A 22,737-nucleotide genomic window follows, 5' to 3' on the forward strand; every position below is an offset into this window, starting at 1 on the left:
ATTCAGCTCAAGGCCGAGAACCCTGGTGCGCCTTTTTTTTTGTGTTTGCCCCTATTCTCCGTAAGTGTTATGGAAGGAATGCCCTATCTAAGAAACTGGTGATGGAATTTGAGACCCGCAATGGGAAAATGCAAGATAAGACTGGTGGAGCCGATTTTCACATCTCGATTTAACCAGAGAGCTTCTCTCATTTGAGGCGAAAGGTCACGCGATTACGAACACCTTGGGATCTGAACACCTTGAGATCTCACCGTTCGTTAGCCAAATTGGCCACATATTAGCCACCAAATAATGTGATCAATCCTGTCCAAGCTTTGACGGGGATGCCCGAATCTAGCTACTGGTCCATGAAAGTCTATTCGCGGACCTCAGGATGCGAGGGCATAATCTTGGACCTACCAGAGCTTCCTGCTCGATGTGTTCTGCATCTTGGCCCAAAAAATACGAGGATGTTGCTTACCGCGCCGACGGCAAGGCCAATCATTACAGTCCCTAATAAGCACCACATGATAGTGTCTCCCCCAGCACACACCCTTTCGGCCTTCCTGGTATGCTTCTCCCGCGCTTCCATGCATATCACTGGCAGACCGCCACGAGCCCACGAGCCACTTAGGTAGACACTCTCGCCCCAAAAACGCCGAAGGAGGATGTTGTGGCGCCATCTCTTATCCTCCAACAGGGCTCATGTCAGGCGATAGCGGCAAACCCGACCGAGGCGGTTCTTGAATTGTCCGCAATCTTCTGTCTGCCTTGCTTGCCACAAAAGCCAAGATCTTACCATAAGGCCAAGAGAACATACCGAGGTGACCAGAGTCAATTGTGAAAGACCAGCCTCAGTGGGGCTATATTTCCTCCAGCCATATGGCATTGCACGCGTATTCTGGCCCATAGCGCATGCCACAGGAACGGGGTCCGTCGGGAAGCCTTCCCATAGGTAAGGGATGAACGTAAAGAAATCATTCTCCTTTTCTGTTCAATGGTCAGTATATTGTGTAGATTGTTAGAGCATCCTTCAAAGGTTATTTCATTCCAAACTTAGAAAATCTCTCAAGATAAAGTGTTTCTAGAAAGACGCAAGAGATTAGGAAGCTGTACGGAGTATCCATGGGGCCCGTGAGCCAGGAATGTCCCTTATCTCCCGAGTCCGATCTGATTGGGTAATGATCGACTATCACGGGTAGAGTGCGGAGAGACCGACAGATGGGGTTTAGTGGATCTGGGGATTTGCCGTCTTTGGGCTCCAAAAGCTTGGCTTTTTCTTCAAGTACCTCTTGGCAATAAGAATATCATGATACACCAGATAAAGTCATTCACTGTCAGCATGACTATACAAAATACGAGAGGGCACTAGTTAACTCCATACTCCCAATCGTTCATGGGGGCGAGATCATCCCATTCTGGCAGGCTAAATCACGCGAGAGATAGCGTGTACTAGGGTCCACCTACATCCTGGACCCAAAATAATTACTTAGGTAACTCTTATTTTACCTTTTTAAGATAGTTGGGTGAAACATGGTTGTTCCACGTTCCAGCTTATCTCCCGGTACAACGTATAAGCTTACATAGGTTCATTTGAAGCTCGACGTTTGCAGCTCTTCATAGTGTAACTCATAGCGAACACTTTTAGTATGGCGTATTCTTTTAAATAAAAATAAAAATAAAAAAAGATAATTCACTTCGGGCCCAGTGCCAAGATTATCAGAAGATTGGAGTCTCAAACGTTATTAGTGCGAAATCCTAGTTGGTCTAAGCGCAAAGCAGATAGATTTACGTTCTTTTGATTTTAAATTTAATTTGATTATATTGAACGTAAAATAATTAATTTATATCGCTTTTATCTGAAATTGGACTGGTTGTATTTATACCCTCGCCTCCCCCTCTTAAACGGTCAATCTCTCATTTGTTTCACCTTGATTCAGACACATTCTCTGGATTTCTCGGGTCGAATAGATAGATACTTCTATCGATCCTTTTTGGATAAACACTTTTCAAAGAGAAACCTATTCACATACACATCATGGAGGAGAAGAAGTTCGAAGAGACCACCGTCCAGACTGGCTCGGATTCGCCCCCGGCCTATGGAGACTCGTCTGTCACGCGCGGAGGCTTTGGCCAGCGGATCATGGACAGCTTCAAGAGAGACCCAAACCAAGCTGTCAGCCGTGCTGGAGCTGATGGCGGTGGCTTCGATATCGAGACTGCCGCCCATAACACTGCCAACTCCCCGCTACAGCGTAACTTGAAGGGTCGCCATCTGCAGATGATTGCTATTGGTGGTTCTATTGGTATGTTCCCCATTCTTCTTTCATCTCATTCGACTTTGCTAATTCCATTTACTATGTAGGTACCGGTCTCTTCGTTGGTTCTGGAGGTGTTTTGTCCGTCGGTGGTCCAGCCTCGGTGCTGATTGCCTATATCTTGATTGGATGCATGCTTTACTGTACAGTTCACGCCTTGGGTGAAATGGCCGTTCTCTTCCCCGTTGCCGGTTCCTTCGCCACTTATTCGACTCGCTTCGTGGATCCTGCTTGGGGTTTCGCTATGGGCTGGAACTACGCTCTCCAGTGGCTTATTGTTCTACCCTTGGAGATCGTCGCTGCTTCCATCACAGTCGGGTATTGGAACTCGGATATTTCAAATGCCGCCTGGGTGACCATCTTCTGGGTTCTGATTGTCTCGATTAACATGTTCGGTGTGCGAGGATATGGTGAAGCCGAATTTGTCTTCTCCATCATCAAGGTCGTTGCCGTTATCGGTTTCATGTAAGTTATGTTACGGTCTGAAACTTGAACACCCTCACTGACTTGATTATTAGCATCCTTGGAATTGTACTCAACTGCGGTGGTGGCCCCGAAGGTGGATACATCGGCGCCAAGTACTGGTACAACCCAGGTGCCTTCCACAACGGTTTCAAGGGCCTCTGCAGTGTGTTTGTCAACGCCGCGTTCGCCTTCGCTGGAACCGAACTTGTTGGTCTTGCCGCCGCCGAAACCGCCAACCCCCGCAAGTCCCTTCCCACTGCCGTTAAGCAGGTCTTCTGGCGTATTGCTCTCTTCTACGTGGTCTCCCTTACCGTCGTCGGCATGCTGGTGCCATATGATGACCCAAAGCTTCTCCGCGGTTCCTCCTCCGCCGATGCCAAGGCGTCTCCCTTCGTCATTGCTATCGAGAACGCAGGAATCAAAGCTCTGCCTTCGATCATGAACGTCGTCATCATGATTGCGGTCCTGTCTGTCGGTAACTCCTCCGTCTATGGATCCTCGCGTACCCTTGCCGCCCTTGCCGAGGCGGGCCAGGCCCCCAAGTTCCTTGCATACATCGACCGCAAGGGTCGTCCCCTTCCCGCCATTATTGTTGCATCTACCTTGGGTCTGCTTTCATATCTCGCCGCCTCGGACGTGCAGACTGAGGCCTTCAACTGGATGATGGCCATCTCAGGTCTCTCATCTATCTTCACCTGGGGTTCCGTATGTGGTGCCCACATCCTCTTCCGTCGCGCGTGGAAGCAACAGGGCCACACCCTGGATGAGCTGGCCTTCCGTTCCCAGCCCGGCGTTATTGGCTCGTGGATTGGTCTCATTTTCAACTGTCTCGTCCTGATTGCCCAATTCTGGGTTGGCTTCGCCCCCATTGGTTACGCAGAGAAGACTCCCGCAGAGCTTGTCAAGAACTTCTTCGGTGTCTACTTGGCCGCCCCCGTTGTTCTGATTTGCTACGTCGGTTACAAGCTTGTGTACAAGACCAAGTTTGTTCGCACCTCCGAGGTGGATTTGGTCACCGGTCGTCGCGAGCTCGACCTCCAGCATTTGATTGAGCAGGAAGTTGCCGAGCAAAAGGAATGGCCCAAATGGAAGAAGGTTTGGAAGTTCTTCTGTTAAGCGGGAAGTTTCATCTTTTTTTTTTCGACATCTAACCCTATGTACTACATCTTGATCTTTCATTCTTGAAAGCTTGTTTAAAGATAATCACGATACCATAATTTTTCTATGAATATCACACGGAACGTTCATACATAATTTCTTCTATTGCAACATGTAAACACCACGATGATCATCTCGAGCCTCCAGCCTTGGCTGTGGACCCAAGCAGTCAACGGCTTTAGGGGTAAGGTGCCACAATATATTGTATTGTACTATATTCTTGTAATAAATTTTTGATTAAATTGTATATCGAGGCTCACACATGCAATATTAATACAAAATTGTAAACGAAAAAAAAAGAAGACACCAGCCTCCCCCTTTCTTCCTTCTGAAAAAAACCAGATTTAAAGATTTGCTAATTACCAGTGTAATTTTCAGGCCAAAAATAGCCCAAGTGGATTCAAAGACGGGGACAAGAACCACGCTGTAAGCCAAAAAGGCGCTTTGCTGGGCGGTAACCCATGGATTGGTCTGAGATGTACACAAATCCCCGTAATATTACGAGCCACATGACGCCCCATCTGGAAATCCAACTCCAACTCCATCTCTTCATCTTGATCTTCATCTTTCCATCTGTCTTTTGTTTTTTTTGTTGCCTGCCGAGTTGCATCGCAAGTCGCTTGGGCTTTCATTCATTTTAGCTTCGAATTCCTCCGCGATCCCGGCGCTTAACAACTTTGCGCACGCTGTTCTCGCATTTCCAAAGTGACCTTCTCTGCTTTGTCATTGGTGTCTCGCTCTATGCGCAGTTTCATCTAGCGTCAAGACTGGATATTGAATCATCAACCAAGCCAGCCGGTCTGCCCTCGTTGTTCTTGGTCATATCGCAAACGCAGAGCCTCGGTGGCCGCCTAACCTCAATTTGCTCCGATTCGATTGACTCTTAGTTTCGCGCATTCTCCACCCTTTTACGATTCCCGTTTCCCTCGGATCATACGAATACACCGGTATCAGCTGCCGGATCGCTTTCCCTTTTTTACGCCGATCATAACGTGTCTCCGCTTGACGGCCTGAATCAACCTTTTAGCCGCCAGAATGCCAGGTTTTTCTGACTCTTTCTGGACCCCCGACTATGCGTCGGGCCTGGGGGTCTTGTACGGAAAGTTGCAGCAGGGAGTTGTGGAGAACAAGCAGATCTTGGCCATTGCGTCCATGCGTGCAGATGCAGAAGAGCAGTATGGACTCCGCATGGGAGATATCGCCCCAAGCGTGGACAGGATGACCGCGGTGGGATTCGGCAAGGATGATGGTGCCAGTGTTAGGAAGGTTTGTTTTAGACACATGGAATGGACCGGAATGAAGGAAGACTGACATTGCGCGAACCTCGCTACAGGCATACGAAGGAATTCGCACCGAGATGATCGAGGCCTCCAAGAACCACCAGAAGATCGCCAACAATATTCGTGAATTGGTCGTATCGCCCTACCGCCGCTGGAGCGAACAGCACGACATGCGTGTTCAGTATTCGCATGACCTCCTCCAGTCCCGCATCAAGGAACACACCAAGCAGGCGGAGTTGGTAAGGAAGTTGCGCAGTACTTACTTCAACAAATGCCGTGTCGTCGAGGACCTGGAAGAAGAAAACAAACTTGCATTCCAAGACCCCGAGTCGAGCCCCAAGATCAAAGCTACCCCGAAGATCGTTCTCCCTGTCGAGGAAGAGCCTGACGAAGATCCCATCGAGTTGGGTGAGCGAATTTTCCCGCCGGACCACATCAAAAAGCTCCTCTCCCACATGCTCGATAACATCAAGCTTGGCGAGGCGAAGGTTCCCATCATCGGCACCTATTTGAATGTGTCCACCGGCGCGGATATTGCGCAATATATTCAAACCTACATGGAGGCCGACAATCTCGCTCAAGTGGAGATAATTGGTCAGGATATGGTAGACAACGGTCTTCTTCGCTTGGTTGGAAATATGGGCAATGTCTTTGCCAATAGCTCCAAGATGAACTATCAATGGCGCCCCAAGGTCTTCCAACTTACCGGTATCCCAGAAAAAAGAAGCCTCTCATGCGTGTCACCTCAGTGGCATCAAGCGAGGACGGGAACGGCAGCGACTCGCCTATTGCATCTGTCTCTGAGATTCTGTCTGGCTGGAACCCCCTCAACAACCCTTACCCTAACGAGACGCCCTCGGAGAAGCTCCGGAGAGAGGCCTTGGAAGCCGATGAACGGTACAAGGTTGCTGTTCGTAAGCTTGACCAGATCCGCTGCCGGCTGGAGGAAGAAGTCATTGGCCAGCTCAAATACATGGAGCAATGCGAGTTGGACCGTCTCAAGGCCATCAAAGCTGTGGTTCTTGACTTCTCGGGCGCGATCAGCAATGTCATTCCCAACCTGCAGAGCACTGTTGATCATATGATGCTATATCAAGAAACAATTCAGCCTCTCGGCGACTTGAGATATCTGCTCGAGAACTACCGCACTGGTGGATTCGTACCTAAGATCCAAGCATACGAAAACTACTATGGTTCCGTTGAAGGTACAGCCACGGTCATCGCCCAGAGATGAAACACAGCTAATTTCAATTTTCACTAGAACAAAACTTTGGTGTCGACCTTGAAGCTAGAGCTCGTGCCGACCGCAAACGTGTTCCCATCCTGATAACCACGATTCTGACCTACCTGGATAACCGTAAGAAATCCATGGAATACGTTCGAATTCTTGAAACAACGCTCACAAATCCTACAGGCTACCCCGAACTCGAAGGCGATGAAACACGGCGAATGATCTGGCTGACTGAAGTCGATCTAAGCACGACACATAAGCTTCGTCAAGTTCTGAACAACAGCAAGGCCGATTATGCTGAGGTGTTGCCTCGGTTCGAAATCCCAGTTATTGCGAGCGTTCTAAGATTGTACCTTCTTGAATTGCCAGGTTCGTGGCTCTCTTAGTGGCTTGATATAGGCTTATGCTAATCCCCCGATAGACTCATTGGTTTCCTCACAAGTTTACGAGATCGTGAAAACTATTTATTCCACCACTGCTCATGAGACCACGGAAGAAGGACGGATTAAGGTTCTGCAAAGCACCCTTGGACAACTCCGCCTTGTCAATATTGCTACGCTTGATGCCATTATGACTCACTTCACGCGCCTGATTGATTTGACCTCGGCCGACGAAGAATACATCACTTCGTTGGCACAGGCCTTTTTCCCCTTGTATTCTCCGCCCTCGCATAGAGAGCAGCCTGACGATGAACGAGCGCCACAGCTACCGCCTGATCCGCGATCTGTTTGCTCACAAGGACTCCATCTTCGGCGAACTGAAGCGCCAATCGAGTGCGCTTGGTATTACCAGCGCCGGCTCCAACCGTCCACGCGCCATCAGCACGGACGAGAGTAACCGTCGTGCGGCGATGGAAGCCCGCCAGCGAGCCATTGTCAACCGCAGCCGGGCAACCAGCCCCGCCAATCGCCAACGGCATCGACGTGACCGCTCGAGCGGTGCTTCGGAGATCGGCCGGTTCCCGATCAACGTTAGTAGCCCTTCAGATCGCAGATCCACTCGCGGTACTAGTCTAGATGTACCGGCCAACAAGGCTCCCCAGCCCGAATCCGAGGATGCTCCTACCGTGAACACCCAAGTTGCTGAGCCTGTTACTAACGGCACGTATACCGAGTCTCCTGCCTCGGCTGCTGCCAGCAACAGCGCCCACTCGAGCTCCCCCAGCCCCCCTCCTGTTCTTCCCGAAACCGCCTCCGATGACTCTCCAACTCCTACTCCTACTCCAGCTGCAGCCTCCGCCGAGTTTGAGAAGCGCAGTTCCATGTCCCGCTCTTCTGGCGCTCGATACAGCCGCAAGCCAGGCCTTGGTAGCGTGTCTAGCTTCCCCACTGGCTCGGCTGCCGGGGCCAGTGGCACAGACAGCAACCGAAGCAGCATCGCTGAAAGTGAACCCAACAGAGTCACTCTGGAGGACAAGCCTATGGATGACTAGCTTTGAGAATTCGTGGATGCAGAGGAGACCTTGTATAGATCGAACCGGGAGCAGTGTATTGGCGTGCTGAAAATATGCATATCATTGCATTACGTCCCACTTCATATATTCCTTGCTCTTTGGAAGTTCACCTTTACTTTTTTCTTGTCTTTTTTTCTTTCCCCTCTTGAACTTGAACTTTTACTGCATGTTTACTAGACATGTATGCATACATACCCTGTCCCTTCTGCTGTGTTACTGCAGAGGGGGTTGTTCACATCCCTTTTACCTTGCCTTTGTTCCTGTGTTATTCCTCTGATGTTCCCTGATGCATTCCCTTTGTTGCCCTCGTGGTATTATCCACTTGGTGTATGTATACTCCTGATCCTTTCTCGTGCATATGAATTTCTTTCTGTCTTATATATAGCATTACTCCCTGTAGTTTTGTAGAATTTACGTGAAATTCAGCTACAAGCTATTTTCAACCTTCAAAATGGCAATTCAATATGCCTAAAATTACTGTCTCCACCAATCTCTCTAGACTCGGGACAAAAACCACCGAGTCTTAGCTCCCATTAACTTCCCAATGATCTTTAATGTTCCCCTTAGCAAATATCACTTTAATCTATCGCATCTCCAAAAACCCAACTACATTTGTACCAACTCCGCATCCCCATACAATCTACTTAACTAACTCCCCCAGAAACAAAACTACATAACAAACCATGACTCAAATCCCAATCGTGGATTCCCACATCCACCTCTTCCCAGAATCCCACCTAAAAACCCTCTCCTGGCACACCCCCACCAACCCCCTCGGCACCCAACACAGCATAAACGAATACCGCCACGCAACCCAATCACCCGCCCTCCTCGGCTTCATCTTCCTTGAAACAGACCGTCTCTCTTCAATAAACCCAACCAACCAAAACCACGGCTGGCAACACGCCTTGGACGAAGTCTCCCTCCTAACACGCATAGCCCTCGGCACACCCATCCCAGGCGAAGGCCACGTCCCAAGCGACAAAAACCTCTGTCTGGGGATCGTGCCGTGGGCGCCTGTTCCCGGCGGACCGGATGTGTTGAGCGCGTATATGCAGCAGGTGCGGGATCGCACTGGGGTTGTTTGGGGGAAAGTGAGGGGGGTTAGGTATTTGGTTCAGGATAAGGGTGCTGGGACGATGCTTGGGGATGGGTTTTTGGAGGGGTTGAGGTGGTTGGGGAGGGAAGGGTTGGTTTTTGATCTTGGGGTTGATGCTAGGTCTGGTGGGCTGGGACAGTTGAGGGAGGCGGTTGAGATGATGGGGTTAGTGGAGGGTGTTACGATTGTTATTAGTATGTTTTTTTCTTTCTTTTGGTTGTTGAGGTTTGGGGTTCTTGCTGACTGCTATAGATCATTTGTGCAAGCCGAATCTTCGTTTGGAGGATGATATTCGGTCTCAGCCTGAGTTCCTTGAGTGGAAGGATCTTGTGACTAAGATGGCGACGGCAAGTCCTAAGACTTATATGAAGCTTTCTGGGGGCTTTTCGGAGCTTTTACCGCTCGAGGCGGAGTCAGAACCGGATTTTGGGGCTATTGTTGAACGCGTACAGCCATGGACTGATGTTATATTTGATGCTTTTGGTGCGGATCGTGTTATGTTTGGATCGGATTGGCCGGTGTGCAATGTTGGTGGTGGTGGGAATGATGTCGCTTGGGGTAGATGGAGACGTGTGGTGGAGGAGGTTTTGGAACGGAGGGGATTGTCCGAGGAAGAAAAGAAGGGTGTATGGGGATCTGTTGCTTTGCATGCTTATGGGATAGATATCTAGACGCTCGATTACTATGAAGCATAGAAGTACAAATTCGTTGTCTTTGAAATACATATATTCAGAAATAAATAGCTTGGACATCCAAAAGAACTTATTGCAGGTTAACAAACAACCCACCATCAACCAGTAGCTGCGCACCAGTCACATAACTACTCAATTCCTCACAAGCCAAGAAAACAGCCGGCCCAGCCAAATCCCGCGGTTGACCCAGTCTACCCAACGGAATCCGACCCTCCATATAACTCCGCTTAACAGGATCCTTCATATCTTCCTCATTAAGCTGCGTCCGGATAGTCCCCGGCAGCAGCGCATTACACCGAATACCATACTTACCGAGCGCACACGCACACGATTGCATGAGACTCAGCACACCGGCCTTGGTGGGTGTGTAATGTGTCTGCTGGGCACCGCCGACCAGAGCGGAGATGGAGCTCACGCCGATGATGGAGCCGCCTGATGGCGACTGGACCAGTGCCATTTGGCGAGCTGCGGCTTGGGTGGCGTAGAATGCGCCTGAGAGGTTTGTTGAAATTGTGTGGTTTAAGAGGGAGGGTTCGAGTCTGGTGGGGTTGTTAGAGAGGGGTGGAATGGTAATTAAATGGGAGGGTATAGCTCACTCTAGGAATTCGGCGAACTGACACACGCCGGCGTTGCTCACGAATACATCTAGTCGACCAAATGCCTCGACGGTCTTTGCGACAAAGTTCCGGCCTGTTTCTGGCTGTGAAATGTCGCCGGATACCGTGAGGAATCGGGTCTTGGCTGCTTCGGCTTCGATCTCGTTCACGTCTTTGCGCAGCGCTTCTAGTAGCGCGTCTTCATTTGCGCCGCCGAGATGGCTGATGGAGACTTTGGCTCCGTGGCGGATGTAATCGAGGGCAATTGCCTGTAATATAGTTAGTGTTTCTCTTTTTCTTTTTGTTTTTCTGGAGGTGATAAATCATACCCGTCCAATGCCTGTGAGGCCACCAGTGATGGCGGCGACTTTGCCAACTAATAACTGTGGGAAAGACATTGAGGATGTTGTAAATGGAAGATTGTCCTTTGAAATTCCCACAATTCTCACCTGGGGCAAGGTGGGATGAATTTCTCGAGCTCGGTATTTCGTGGTGATGTTACCCCGAGGGTGTGGGGAACTGGAGCAACTCCGGGTCAGGAACTTCCTTCACTACACCTTGTCCTGCGAATATCTTTCTCCATCCGCAGCGTCTCCGTTCCCTCACCACCGCAAGATCCCTGAGGTCGCATCAACACCCCAACTATGTCGCTGCTTGGTCGATTACCCATGAAGCATTACCCTTGACTTCCATCCCATTTCCAAAACATTTATGAATGGCTACATCACACCGAACCCACATGGGGCTACACAATATACCGGACAACATATACTCCCCAATCCCATGTCGCTTTCCCGCGTGTGGTCGACCTTACCACGAAGTATATGAAGGACAAATTTTACGAGGATTATGAATCCTACCTTCGCTTTAGTCCCGACGTGAATGAGTTTAAAAGAGCTCCCTTCGATGAAATGTGGGCTCATCACGAACCACGCGTTATTGAAGATGCTTCCCAGTTCGACGGAGTACCAATAGACCACGTCCGTGATCATTTCAAAGCCTGGGTAACCGAGCAAGGGAAGGTCGATAGCTTTCCTAGCTACCGTATGTTTATTATGATTGACAAGGAAAGTTTTCAGACTTTACAGAACGCTCCACTTCCAGAGAACTTGCCACCAAGACCAGAAGACATACAGCGTCATTATGTGAAAGTCATCGAGGCACCGGAGGAAGACCCCGTGCCGCCATTTCCAGGGTGGATAAAGTGCTCCCTACCTAAAATGTTTAGCGTGTGGTCGGATATGCAGGAAATGGGTTATCTGGAAGACAGCTACTCGCTGAGATCCGCCAGCACAGATGTTCTATGAGATTGTCGCGCTAACACTACCTATTTATTTCTTACTATATAGTCTATAATATAAGTAATAGAGGAGAGAAGTAGTAGATAGAAATAGATTAATAATACACACTCCGTTCACTACTAATGCCCCTCATCCACTCTAATTTAGATATGTAGTTCCTTGATATATATATAATGCGAGTTGAGACAAGTTCGAACTTTTCACTCGGACTCATTAGAATGCGTTTTGCTAGGAAAACCTTAGGCTAAGGAAATTGTGCAACTAAAGACGAAGCGCAGAATCGGTGAACTATGTGGGTGTACGGAGCACCTCCGAATAGATTATACAATATATATTTGTTCCAACATAGAGTGTCTCTAGCTATTCTTGATTCCCACCCACAAGCCAATACCTAGCTATGCTCACTAGATGACAATGATCGCCACATTCATGTAGCCCTTGAACTTTCGTCTACATTCACTTTATCTATTCCTTCATATTCAAGTCTATACATTGTTTCCTTCATCGGGGCCATCATTACTCGCCGGCTCCTTTCCTTTGCCGCCTAGTTGGAGAATCAGTAACTCGTGTTCGTAAGGGTGTCTGATCGTGCCTCACTGCTCTGGTATAAAACCGTCGCTAGAAGAACAGCAATAACTGACGCCTATCAAGGGTTAGAGATATCATCAACTACATGCACTCTCTGGGCAAAAAATAGGTCATCTTACCAGCGAAAGGTCCATCCCTTCTGCCACCACCACTTCCCACGATGGCCGTTTCCCAGGTAGATAGACCGCAGCCACATCGGTCAATTTTACCACCATCACCAATTTACCACGGTGAGTAACATGAGTCTTGGTCTTCCAGACATTCTGCCCGCGAACCTCCAGTAATGTCTCTTCTCCATTTGCAGCAGCATTCCGAAGATGAACGTCAAATTTGTCTTTCAGAGCGCTCCATTTCGGTACAACCGTAGCAATAGGCTCGGAAGAGCTTCCTTTACTGCTGCTCTCGCCGGGAAGATGAAGATACCATGTTACTCCCACCTTTTTCCGAGATATCTCAAAAAGAGGAAGACCTGAGGCGTCGCAGAAATGTCTTCGCTGAGAAAGTGATGCAACATCACCGTTGACGCTGAAGAGCTTGTTTAAGAGAGGTTCTTCGGCAGTTGGGGTGCTAGAAATTGTGAAGTTGCCGCTGGACCAGCTCGCACTATGTTGCTTCACCTGAATTGTTGTGGTCGATGAAGCAACATGTTCTGGACGGATGGCGATAGGTTGTTTGGTGGGTGCAAGTGATTCCATTTCATTACAATGTGGATAAAATTAACAGTAGAGGGCTGTGAAGAGGGGAAGAGAAGGAGTTTGAAGAGAAGGAGTTTGAAGAGAACTGATAAATACAAAGTTTGGTGAAAGTTTAGTGGCGCCGGAACCTTGAAAGGGATCTGCTCTAAATCAACGACCTAAAGTTATGACGCAGATGGTTCAAAAGGGTACAAGGCAGACTTTGGTGGAAGAATTTGGGGGCATCTTCCTTTTTAGGTAAAGATATGTCTTTCGGCCCCTAAGATGTTAGTGTGGCCCCCGGGTATTCAGCCCCTGGGCACTTGACTTTATAGACCATTTCCAAGTGGATCAGGATCAGCGCGTGTTTTTCAATTTGTGATCCTTTTCTGTACTTTATATAATGTAATGTATACATATTCCGAGGGAAAAGTGCAGATTATGGCTTGTTGGAGGTAGTTGGCTACTTTTTCTTGGAAATACTCCCCACTTTACATTTATTATGTACAACCATACAGATATTGAGTACATCCAACAAGCCTGGGCGCCAAGTTTGCCGATCAGATCATCTCCCAAAACCACCTTGTAGAACCAAACTGGCCCACCCAAGTTTGGGCACATACCCCCACACTAAGCCGACAACTTCTTCGCGGAGGGCAAATGGCCGTCCCGGTAAATACATGAAGCTGTCGTCAATGGCATTGTTGTCACCTTTTGTCAATATCATCTGCCTAAATTTAGATGTTAATATCACTTTGAGCTTTTGGACAAGTTAACAAACGTACTTGACATGCCCATCTATTTCTACCTCATGGTTGACCGTGATTACTCGATGGACCATTGGTAAGGGCTTCCCTGGGATCCATATAACTGGTATATCGCCAGTATTAAGGATTTTCTCGCGGTTCCAAAGAAAGATGAGGTCGCCACGTTGAAAGGCAGGCTCCATAGACTCTGATGTTACAACCAAGATGGGATATTTGGAGCCGGTGACAATGCATAAGGCCCCCAGCCCAGGAAAACCGAGGCGACGGCCCATACGATAGCAAATATCTGGTTGAAAAGCAGGCGCAAAGGGTGCTTCATGTTTTAATTTCCAATGGAATAGAGGGGAGAAAGGAGGTGAGTGATTTTCAGGTACATGTAGGTAGATTTAGTAATGGGATGGGCTTGTTTTCGACCCCCGTTGGTCTTAGGTCTTGTATTTTCACGTAAAGCAGTACATACATGCATATATGCAGTACTCAAATATATCTTTAGTTTCGACGATCCCCAGGAACCTGCTAATACCAATCATCACATCCCGCCAAGACGGTTTGTTTAGCCCCCAAGGTGCCAACATTTTACTTTATATGGAGTACATAAACTTCGTACATGCAGGTTCGTGGAGGCTCAAGCGGCCCTTGCCATATCGAATCTCTTGGCGTTGTTTCTTTCAGCCTTGGAGACTCCACTCTTACCTTCTGTAATATCAGTCTTCAAGACACACGTTGAGCCCCTTGTGCGCCCCTGACCCACATGGATCAACTAGTGCTTACCAACATTTTGCTTGCCTTTGGGGGCTAATATATTTGGACTCTATCTATCGCTTCCAATTTGTTAATAATTAAAAATGAAATAGGGCTATAAGTCAAGATATGGTCGTCTGACGAAGACTCAGGCCCACTACGTGATGTGGCGTCGAGTACTACGGCCCTAGCCGTTGGGAGGATCGGGAGTAGGGGATAGTTTCCGTCTTTCCATTTCTCTGATTGGACTGCTCGTACATCTGTGGGGAAAGTATGGTGATGAGATGTGGGCGCTAAGAGAAATGATATGCGTATGCTTACTGCATATACTAGTATAACTGAACATATGGGTTCTAAATCTATCTAGTAGCCCAAGAATAGTGGAAATTGACGAGACACAGAGACTGTAGATCTTACTATCAACCAGTGGACTCGTAATAAGTCTGCATTGAGATTTGGCCCCTTTCTGTACTATTTACAACTACGCAGTATAAGGCCACGAAATGGCTAATCTGTCATGATTTTCGCATCTGTTACGTAGTACAGAGTGCAGAAGACACCCTTGCGAATATTTTGTCTTTCTGACATTATAGAAAAACGTTCTTGGTATTCTCTAGTTCATACATAGTATACTCAACTTCAAGACGAAAAAGACATGATTGAAACAGGCCACATAAGCCCCCACTTCTTCCTTCAACCACGAATCCACAGTGAATCCACTCTAGTAGCCCTTGCCATCAAGAGCGGCCTGGAGCTTGTTGATATCGTCGTCAGAAAGACCGGAGTAGCCCAGGGCAGCGGAACCTGTTAGTCTAAGTTAGTCACAAGACAAAAAAAAGGATTTTCGTGATAATTACCGAGAGGGGTGGGGGCAGGCTGGTTAGGATCCTGTCCTAAGATGACATTCGAAAGTGTCATGCAAGCGGAGGGGACATTGTCCACGCGGAAGGCTCCCGGGCCAGTCGAACTAAACTTGACCTCGACCCCATTTAGCTGACTTTTGCATGTATCAGCAGCTGGCTGAGGAAGACCCTCGAAGGGCTGTTGTTTTGGGATTTTGTTAGCTCTCTATGATCCCAGTATCGTGAAAGAAGTCCGTTTGTAACTCACATCAGAACGCTTCTCGAGGACTGAGCCCTGAATGGAGCGCTTGCCGATCTTTCCCACGCCGTAGCCAACCATTGCGCCTCCTTCGCCGGCACTGTAACGATTTTTAGCCATGATTGCGTTGGGGTATTTGGATTGATTACTGGTATACTCACAGTACACCAGCTATGAGAGGACCCAGAACAACCGGAGGAGCAGGACAGAACTGAATCATGCTCAGGGAAGCTGCAATGGCAGCGGAGATGGCAAAGAGGTGCATCTTGGTTTATTGAGTTGGTTCTTTGTATTGAAAAGGTTGGTCTTTTTAAGAGTGGAGTAGACTGAGTTCTTGAATTGTAGATGCTGGGTTTAGGCTGAGAAGATGGAGGTTCTTATAGTCGGACAAGCAGGGCTTTCAACTAAGTTTCCTGACAAGAATGCATCATGTAATGACCATTTGAATGAGGTCTAATTGAATCACGGCCCCCATCTTCGAATGTACGAATCCTTTCCCCTTTTCCATGTAATGGCCATTCGAATGAGATCTAATTGCATCATGGCCCCCTTCACTTACATCGTCTCCCCTTTCCTTCAACGTGACTGTGGAGTCTGGCTTGCAAAAGTCTACAGCAGCCCCCATCTCTAGCCCCCATGTTCTGCTGATCTTCTGTGGTTCCCTACGCTCTGTATACTGGATTTGGTAAATATCTCTGCTTCATCCAGATTATTGACATCACGATTGCTTTTCCGTCTCTGGACTTTACATGTTTGGTCAATACTATTCCTTGCTCTTACCAGTAAAGCTTTCTTCTTGTCATTCTTTGCCCCATGGTGGCAAAGTCTGTAGCTTCATCTATCTTGCATTGATGCAAATCCTACGAGTATAGGCCGTGTTGTATTCCGGGCATGCATCGGGGTCCACTGTGCACCGCCCGAGAAAAATCACTCATGGTTAAGAGACTTTCTATTATGAACGTTCAGCGCTTTGTTCTCTGATGGAGTGAGAGGGAGAGTGGGCCATTGCGAGTCCATTTCTCGACGGCCCCAAAAGTGTGACGCATTGGAATCCTTCATCACATCTTAGTCAAGTAAACCCGGAGATAGGAGAGATTGGAAAAGAGCAAAAGACTCAAGGGCCGAAGGGATTGCCTATAAGTATGGGCATCTGTCCCCGAGAAGAATCCTCATTCCCATCAACAGCTCAACTATCTCCAAATCCATTACAACAAAGCTTTTCTCCTTCCAAACTCCATTCTACCAACATGCACGTCTTCACCACTACCGCTGCCGGCGCTCTTGCCATCCTCTCTCTCGTTCAATTCTGCCCTGCTCCCCCAGCCATCGTCGCTGCCGTTGCGGGTGGTCTTGGTGGAGGTGCCATCTCTGGAGGCATTGTCGCAGGAACCAAGGACCACAAGCGTGCCCTGCCTGCTGGTGTTTCCCAAGAATCTCTGGATGTGTGTGTCCAGCAGATCAAGGATCAGGCAGCCGCTGTGAACGTCTACAGCACCGGTGACGACTGTAAGCCAGACTATTCAGATGAGGTCGAACATGACTAACATTTTCCCCAGCTGCTCGTGCCGACAATGTTCCTCCGGCCTGCATGAACCTGGCTACTGTTCTTCTCGACAAGCCTGCCCAGGCTGGCGGCCCCATCCCCGTTCCCATGGGTAGCGCTAGCCTCGAGTACCATGGCCTTACTGCTCAGGACAAGCAGGACCTTCAGACTGCTCTGTCTGGTTAATTCGGGAATTTATCTTTTGAGAAATTGAAGGAGGCTGTGCAAGAGTGATTATAGTTTTTAAGAACTTGTTTTAGATATTGCCGATAAAGACCCTAGAGTCTGGTAGAATATACTGTCATTTCCTAGAACCGTCAGTAATCAATTTATTAAACACCTAAATAAAGTAAGAAATTGATTTTAAGTCGAACCAACGTCTCAATTGAAGGCAGTTCTGGCTATAATACCAGTAAGATACTGAAGTATGATGAGCCCTATTATGACCCACTAATAAGTCGTGGGGGCAGCTTGACCTACGGCCCCGGGGCCAATTGAGGTTATATAACCCTCATTCCCAGTTTTTTCCCCCCAAGTCGACTTTGACCTCTTTGAAAACTATCCAGCTTCATATATGCGCAAAAAAAGAAGCCATGTCTTCACTTTTTCAACCCATCCTTCCAATCGCGGTCCCCATTACAACGTTTTTCCTTTCCGTTGGTGCTTTCTTCCACTTAGCCAATATCCCTTATCCTCAAAGAATTATTCTATCACCATTGCTGTACGTTCCAGCCAGTGTCTCCTTCGCCACATCAAATTGGTGGCCGGGAGATTTAAATAGTCTATGGGGTCTACTTCTCTGCATTTGGGTGGGACACTCCACATCACTGCTATTTATTGAGGACTTGCGAGTATGGGAAGACGGTGATTATTTGGGCCGCATTTCCAAGCTTGCTCCTCACATCCCCGGCAAATATTACAAAGGATTAAAGCTCTGGAACAACCCACTTCTTCTGGGGACGTCCTACCAATTTGGGAAAATTCCCAAGTCAGCCACGAGTTCCTCGCCATCATTGGCCAGATTTACAGTCCTTCGTTTGGGGAAAGTTGCAGCATACATGGGAATGTACTTCTACATAAAATCCAGGATCTTTCCTGCTGCATTCATGCCTCTCCGGATAGACGAGTTTGACCCATTACACCAAGTCTACTTTCGACGTTTACCATCACAGATTGTTCCAGTCACCCTTCGAGAGACATTGCTGAGATGTGCTTTCGTCTGCTGGTGGACATTCTCTGCCGTTGCCATGCTTGATTCAGCACACGCTGCACTCTCGCTGGTCTCGGTTAGTCTCCTCCGTTTTGATGAACCACATGAATGGCCCCCGATTTTCGGATCCCTCAGTCAAGCATGGAGCATTCGACGTTTTTGGGGCAAGTTTTGGCACCAGATAGTTCGTCGAACTTACACGAACTACGGTGAATGCATTTCCCGCAAGATACTCCGTCTTCGGCCTCGCTCGTTGCCGGATAAGGTTTTCGTTATATTTATGATCTTTTTTCTCTCTGGTGTCTCTCATGCTGCCGTTTCGTGGCAGCTCGGTGACCACTGTGGTTGGTCTTTGGATATATGGTGGTTTTGTGCCAACTTCGTTGCTGGGCTTTTGGAGGTTGTTGTGACACAGCTGTTTCGGGTCTTTGTGAAGAAGCTTGCACTAAAATTCCGATTGGAGTGGCTGGATGAAAGTATTTGGAGCAGGATCTTTGGGTTTATTTGGGTGTTTTTTTTCATGTTCTGGAGTATTCCAAAGTGGCAGTATCCGAAGCTCTATTGTCATCTTGGTGATGCGTTAGGACAGACATGATAGGGTACAGGATAAAACGCCTTCAAGATTACTAGTTGGGTCCACCAACGGAATCAATGAATTTGATTAATTTGCATCATTCACTGCTCTCCAAGGTCTTATCAGCTGTTACGGGATACTCAGGGCAAGGTTTTAGGAAGCGGAAGGATGCTTTATTGATGTCGCATCTTATTTGGATCGTATTTGATTGTGAACGTATCCTTGAATACATCATGTTCAATTCAAGGATTGTACGCCTTATAAATCTGCAAGCCCCCCTCGATACTCTGCATGAGACCGATCAAAACGGTCAAAGATATGGCTCTTCTTTGGCTGGGCCCAGCAATTCGAACGGAAAATCGCCTAATGATCAATAACATGACCGAAATTGGCGCACTCCGTATCCCAACACGGACTTCGGATTTAGTGATGTTGCATGACGCACATATTGGGGTGTCGAACGAAGGTATACAGAGAAACACGGAGGCCAATGTCCGAATGCAAATCAACCAGGTCGCATGAGCAAGATCTCTTACAATACGACCGCGCGACGAATCCAAGAATTGTCCTCACTTGGATCTCGTAATGGTGTCATTAATTTGAGTATCGTGCAATGTATCTATCATTCGCTTCGTTTTAGACTTTGATTTATTGAATCTAACATGTCAAATTGCGGGTTTACCGATGTCTATCTATTTTCTCTTGAAACAGATATAGACAGAGCGGGGGATATCTATTACGTGTGGCCCGAAGAATGGACAGGAGATTATAATCGGCATGAGAAGGGGGCATGAGATGGAATTTAAAGGATCCTAAAATCCGATGTGTATGTACATGACTCTCGTATAGTGCGTAAATAGCTGATAACATGAAATAATTCAAAGACAAAAAGATAGCAAATGATTCCCCCGAATTTAGGCAGAGCCATTGGCCGACTCCTCGTTGTCGGGTGCGCGTAGGGACTTCTGGGGTGCCGGTGTAAGGATAGCAGCAGCAGGGATTAGAGGAGCAGAGGGGTTGAGTTCCAGACCGAAGCCGGGCTTGTCCAAGACAGAGACGTCAAGGTAGCCGTTGATAGGAATGGGCTCATTCAAGAAAAGGTTACCAAACACAGGCTGGACGGTGTGGCCATCAGCAGAGTTGGCAAGGTACTCCTGGAAAGGACTGTTTGACTGGGAGACGACAAAGTGGTATGAGTAGGGACCGGAGGCATGGGGCACAACGGGGAGATCGTAAGCAGCAGCCATGGCAGAGACCTTGAGCAGCTCGGTCATTCCACCGACCCACATCACATCGGGCTGGAGGATATCGACGTTGCGGCCCTCAATCAGCTTGCGGAAGCCGTAGCGGGAGTACTCGTGCTCGCCGGTGGTGAAAGTGACACTTGGGTGGGCACGCTTGAGGAGTGCTTGGCCGTCGAAGTCATCGGGTGAAAGGCACTCCTCCCACCAGTCAATGTCGAGCCCAGCAGCCTCGCAGCGCTTGACAAGCTGGATTGTGTAGTTGACAGTCAAGGACATGTAGCAGTCCACGCGGAGGGGGAAGTCAGCGCCGACTTTCTCGCGCTGCTGGCGCAGATATTCAACGTTCTTCAGAAGACCCTCGGTACCCTCGTCGGGACCGTGGGGCAAGGCGACCTTGGCACCGATGAAGCCGGCAGCCTTTGCAGAGCCAGGCTCAGGACCGGTGCAGTAGAAGTTCAATCTAGTCCGAGTGGCGCCTCCAATCATCTTGTAGACGGGCTCGTTGCGGATCTTGCCCTGCAGATCCCACAGAGCCAAGTCAATGACCGAGATCACGGCGACGGGCAGACCCTTACGGCCGTAGAACATGGAGGCACGGTACATCTTCTCGAAGAGGTCGTTGGTGTCGCGGGGGTCTGTGGAAATATAGTTCGTCAGTAAGGTCCATTGTTCTATGTATGTGAGATGGTATACATACCGGCGCCAATCAGGAAGCGGTTGAAATGTTGCTCAGTCAACCAGCATGCGGGGGGACCTCCGAAACCAGTTGCAAAGCCCTTGGTGCCATCGGTGGCCTCAATCTCCACGCAGAATGATCCCAAAACATTGATGCCCCATGACGTTCGCGAGCCACGGAATTGTGCCCACTTGGTCATAGGGGTAGAGATGTTGCTGTCGATCAGCCAGTGGCCTCCCTTGACCTGTGTAGATAGTTAGCATATGGAATATCGAGACAATTGTCATATCAGAGCTCTTACATTGTGGTAATCGCCGCCGGAGCCAACACCGTCAATGATGAAGGTGCGGACTGCCTTGATGCGGGGGAATTCGTTTATTGAACTCATGATGTATGAAATGAAGTCTCAATGGAAAAAGAACTCAATATTTGTCCACAGGAGAAGATAGAGAAAGAAAAAAAGTAGAAATCTAACAATTGCGGGGGATTCATGTCTATTTCAACGAATTCCACATGCCGAGGGGAGCTCGGTGCATTGCTATCCCGAGAGACGGAGAAACGGCGACTCGGAGAATTTGTTGCGACACATGTTATTTTCTTATTAATGCGGGCTATATGTGGACCGGATAAATATTATCTTGAAATTTCATAAGAGTTTATGGGTTATATATGCAATATACATCCGCTAACTAGCAAAAGCTGTTGTGATGGTTGCCTGAGGAATCAGGCATTGAACTCGGATAGAGAACTAACTAGTTCGGGAGTCTCATCTCCTTTCCAATACAAGTCTCTCCCTCCTGACTTTCTGGACCTACATTGTAGTCCCAATGAGGGCTATGACGTTATGCTTGGGCGCTTATATATAGTCTAGTCTTCCCACTTATTTTCTCACATTTCGTACGAATTCTTTATCGATAATTTGAACCCAAAGATAGTCTTCTCAACCAGTAACTACACTACAACATGCTCGACGAAACCGACATGATGCGATTCGGCCATCTGCCTTTCGATTATGTTATGGTAAGGTCACATTCATAACGAGGTTTGTAAGAATGCGAAAAGGCATTAGCCATCCGGTCTAGTTCATCACTAACATTGTACATAATAGGACAAATGGGACTCCGATTCCTCCCTCATAAAGACCCAATAATTCCATGCCCTTGCTGAGTCTTGGACTCGGATTGGCAGAAATGGCCGCTATGTAACCTTGAACCCGCCACCTTTCTTGGTATCAACGCCGATGGATAGAAAAATAGGAATACCCAGATGGCGACAAACTATTTCCCGAGGAGATCCCTCCTCATGTGCCGCAAGATCTGATGTCAGATGAGGAACATGCCAAAGATGGCCAGACAACAAGACTGTCTGGATTCGGACATGGTTCGGGCGGAGAGATGATCAAACAAGCCAGGATGCCGCCGATGCTGGATATAAGCGACTACGCACGATTGTTTCTCGGAATGATCTCGACGTAGTTCTATAGAAAGAGTGTTTCTTTGAGAGTAAAGACGAATTCGGGCCTGGCAGTATCACCATGCCTGATGGAGATACGAATCTTGATTTTGTGGATGGAGTCGCCTGCGGGACGCCAGGCTACGTGCCATCATACATGATCACGGGCCTAATGCACAAACCCAATACATTGGACGGTCTATCAGCTCATGTGTGGCCTGAGGAGTCATATGAAAGACCGCCTGAGCTGGATATGGTACAGTGTCTTATGCTTGTCATCGCCGATCGCAAGGCGTGTGAAGAGGGATGGATTTTGTTCTTTGCTGTGAATCATAAGAGAGAAGTCATTTCCTTCAGAATTCGCGAAAGGGCTTCTTGGACGAGCCAACTGATTATGGAATTCATGAATGGCCAGGCCTTGGATGAGAACACTGAGGACCCTAGCGAGGAGACGGAATCTTACATGCGTGGAGGCGATGGCTGGGCCCCCGAGAATGTTCTTTGAATATAGAGCTTCAAGGCTGTATGATAACCAGTGGAACAGAGGGGATAGATCTCGGTTCCGGGCATAATTATTCTACGACGTAGAAATTCG

General features: G+C 48.2%; 10 protein-coding genes across 10 annotated transcripts; 6 read left to right on the forward strand and 4 right to left on the reverse strand.

Moving 5' to 3' along the window:
• Nucleotides 1-2,017: 2,017 nt before the first annotated feature.
• Nucleotides 2,018-3,878, forward strand: N7517_011127 (amino acid permease GAP1; the record flags this gene model as incomplete). The annotated part of the gene is made up of 3 exons (XM_056728850.1): nucleotides 2,018-2,285; nucleotides 2,345-2,762; nucleotides 2,816-3,878. The coding sequence occupies 3 exons, from the start codon at nucleotides 2,018-2,020 to the stop codon at nucleotides 3,876-3,878; spliced, it is 1,749 nt and encodes a 582-aa protein (XP_056574665.1).
• Nucleotides 3,879-4,955: 1,077 nt separating this feature from the next.
• Nucleotides 4,956-7,863, forward strand: N7517_011128 (GTPase-activating protein RGD2; the record flags this gene model as incomplete). The annotated part of the gene is given in 6 exon segments (XM_056728851.1): nucleotides 4,956-5,186; nucleotides 5,254-5,847; nucleotides 5,862-6,405; nucleotides 6,462-6,800; nucleotides 6,853-7,060; nucleotides 7,071-7,863. The coding sequence occupies 6 exon segments, from the start codon at nucleotides 4,956-4,958 to the stop codon at nucleotides 7,861-7,863; spliced, it is 2,709 nt and encodes a 902-aa protein (XP_056574666.1).
• A 704-nt stretch (nucleotides 7,864-8,567) lies between these two features.
• On the forward strand, nucleotides 8,568-9,654 carry N7517_011129 (uncharacterized protein; the record flags this gene model as incomplete). The annotated part of the gene is made up of 2 exons (XM_056728852.1): nucleotides 8,568-9,177; nucleotides 9,236-9,654. 2 exons carry the CDS (start codon nucleotides 8,568-8,570, stop codon nucleotides 9,652-9,654), a joined length of 1,029 nt encoding a protein of 342 aa, XP_056574667.1.
• A 91-nt stretch (nucleotides 9,655-9,745) lies between these two features.
• On the reverse strand, nucleotides 9,746-10,669 carry N7517_011130 (SDR family NAD(P)-dependent oxidoreductase; the record flags this gene model as incomplete). Its single annotated transcript, XM_056728853.1, has 3 exons — nucleotides 9,746-10,214; nucleotides 10,272-10,540; nucleotides 10,601-10,669. The coding sequence occupies 3 exons, from the start codon at nucleotides 10,667-10,669 to the stop codon at nucleotides 9,746-9,748; spliced, it is 807 nt and encodes a 268-aa protein (XP_056574668.1).
• A 426-nt stretch (nucleotides 10,670-11,095) lies between these two features.
• N7517_011131 (uncharacterized protein) lies at nucleotides 11,096-11,578 on the forward strand (the record flags this gene model as incomplete). The annotated part of the gene is made up of 1 exon (XM_056728854.1): nucleotides 11,096-11,578. The coding sequence occupies one exon, from the start codon at nucleotides 11,096-11,098 to the stop codon at nucleotides 11,576-11,578; it is 483 nt and encodes a 160-aa protein (XP_056574669.1).
• A 550-nt stretch (nucleotides 11,579-12,128) lies between these two features.
• Nucleotides 12,129-12,855, reverse strand: N7517_011132 (uncharacterized protein; the record flags this gene model as incomplete). The annotated part of the gene is made up of 2 exons (XM_056728855.1): nucleotides 12,129-12,215; nucleotides 12,280-12,855. The coding sequence occupies 2 exons, from the start codon at nucleotides 12,853-12,855 to the stop codon at nucleotides 12,129-12,131; spliced, it is 663 nt and encodes a 220-aa protein (XP_056574670.1).
• Nucleotides 12,856-15,063: 2,208 nt separating this feature from the next.
• N7517_011133 (uncharacterized protein) lies at nucleotides 15,064-15,708 on the reverse strand (the record flags this gene model as incomplete). The annotated part of the gene is made up of 4 exons (XM_056728856.1): nucleotides 15,064-15,146; nucleotides 15,200-15,383; nucleotides 15,453-15,543; nucleotides 15,605-15,708. The coding sequence occupies 4 exons, from the start codon at nucleotides 15,706-15,708 to the stop codon at nucleotides 15,064-15,066; spliced, it is 462 nt and encodes a 153-aa protein (XP_056574671.1).
• Nucleotides 15,709-16,690: 982 nt separating this feature from the next.
• On the forward strand, nucleotides 16,691-17,172 carry N7517_011134 (uncharacterized protein; the record flags this gene model as incomplete). Its single annotated transcript, XM_056728857.1, has 2 exons — nucleotides 16,691-16,949; nucleotides 17,000-17,172. The coding sequence occupies 2 exons, from the start codon at nucleotides 16,691-16,693 to the stop codon at nucleotides 17,170-17,172; spliced, it is 432 nt and encodes a 143-aa protein (XP_056574672.1).
• A 2,512-nt stretch (nucleotides 17,173-19,684) lies between these two features.
• Nucleotides 19,685-21,078, reverse strand: N7517_011135 (L-rhamnonate dehydratase; the record flags this gene model as incomplete). Its single annotated transcript, XM_056728858.1, has 3 exons — nucleotides 19,685-20,649; nucleotides 20,712-20,934; nucleotides 20,992-21,078. The coding sequence occupies 3 exons, from the start codon at nucleotides 21,076-21,078 to the stop codon at nucleotides 19,685-19,687; spliced, it is 1,275 nt and encodes a 424-aa protein (XP_056574673.1).
• A 575-nt stretch (nucleotides 21,079-21,653) lies between these two features.
• Nucleotides 21,654-22,647, forward strand: N7517_011136 (uncharacterized protein; the record flags this gene model as incomplete). The annotated part of the gene is made up of 3 exons (XM_056728859.1): nucleotides 21,654-21,710; nucleotides 21,947-22,161; nucleotides 22,218-22,647. 3 exons carry the CDS (start codon nucleotides 21,654-21,656, stop codon nucleotides 22,645-22,647), a joined length of 702 nt encoding a protein of 233 aa, XP_056574674.1.
• Nucleotides 22,648-22,737: the final 90 nt, after the last annotated feature.

This window comes from Penicillium concentricum, assembly GCF_028827145.1.
Source record: "Penicillium concentricum strain IBT 3081 chromosome Unknown utg000006l_segment0_segment0, whole genome shotgun sequence".
Taxonomy (NCBI): domain Eukaryota; kingdom Fungi; phylum Ascomycota; class Eurotiomycetes; order Eurotiales; family Aspergillaceae; genus Penicillium; species Penicillium concentricum.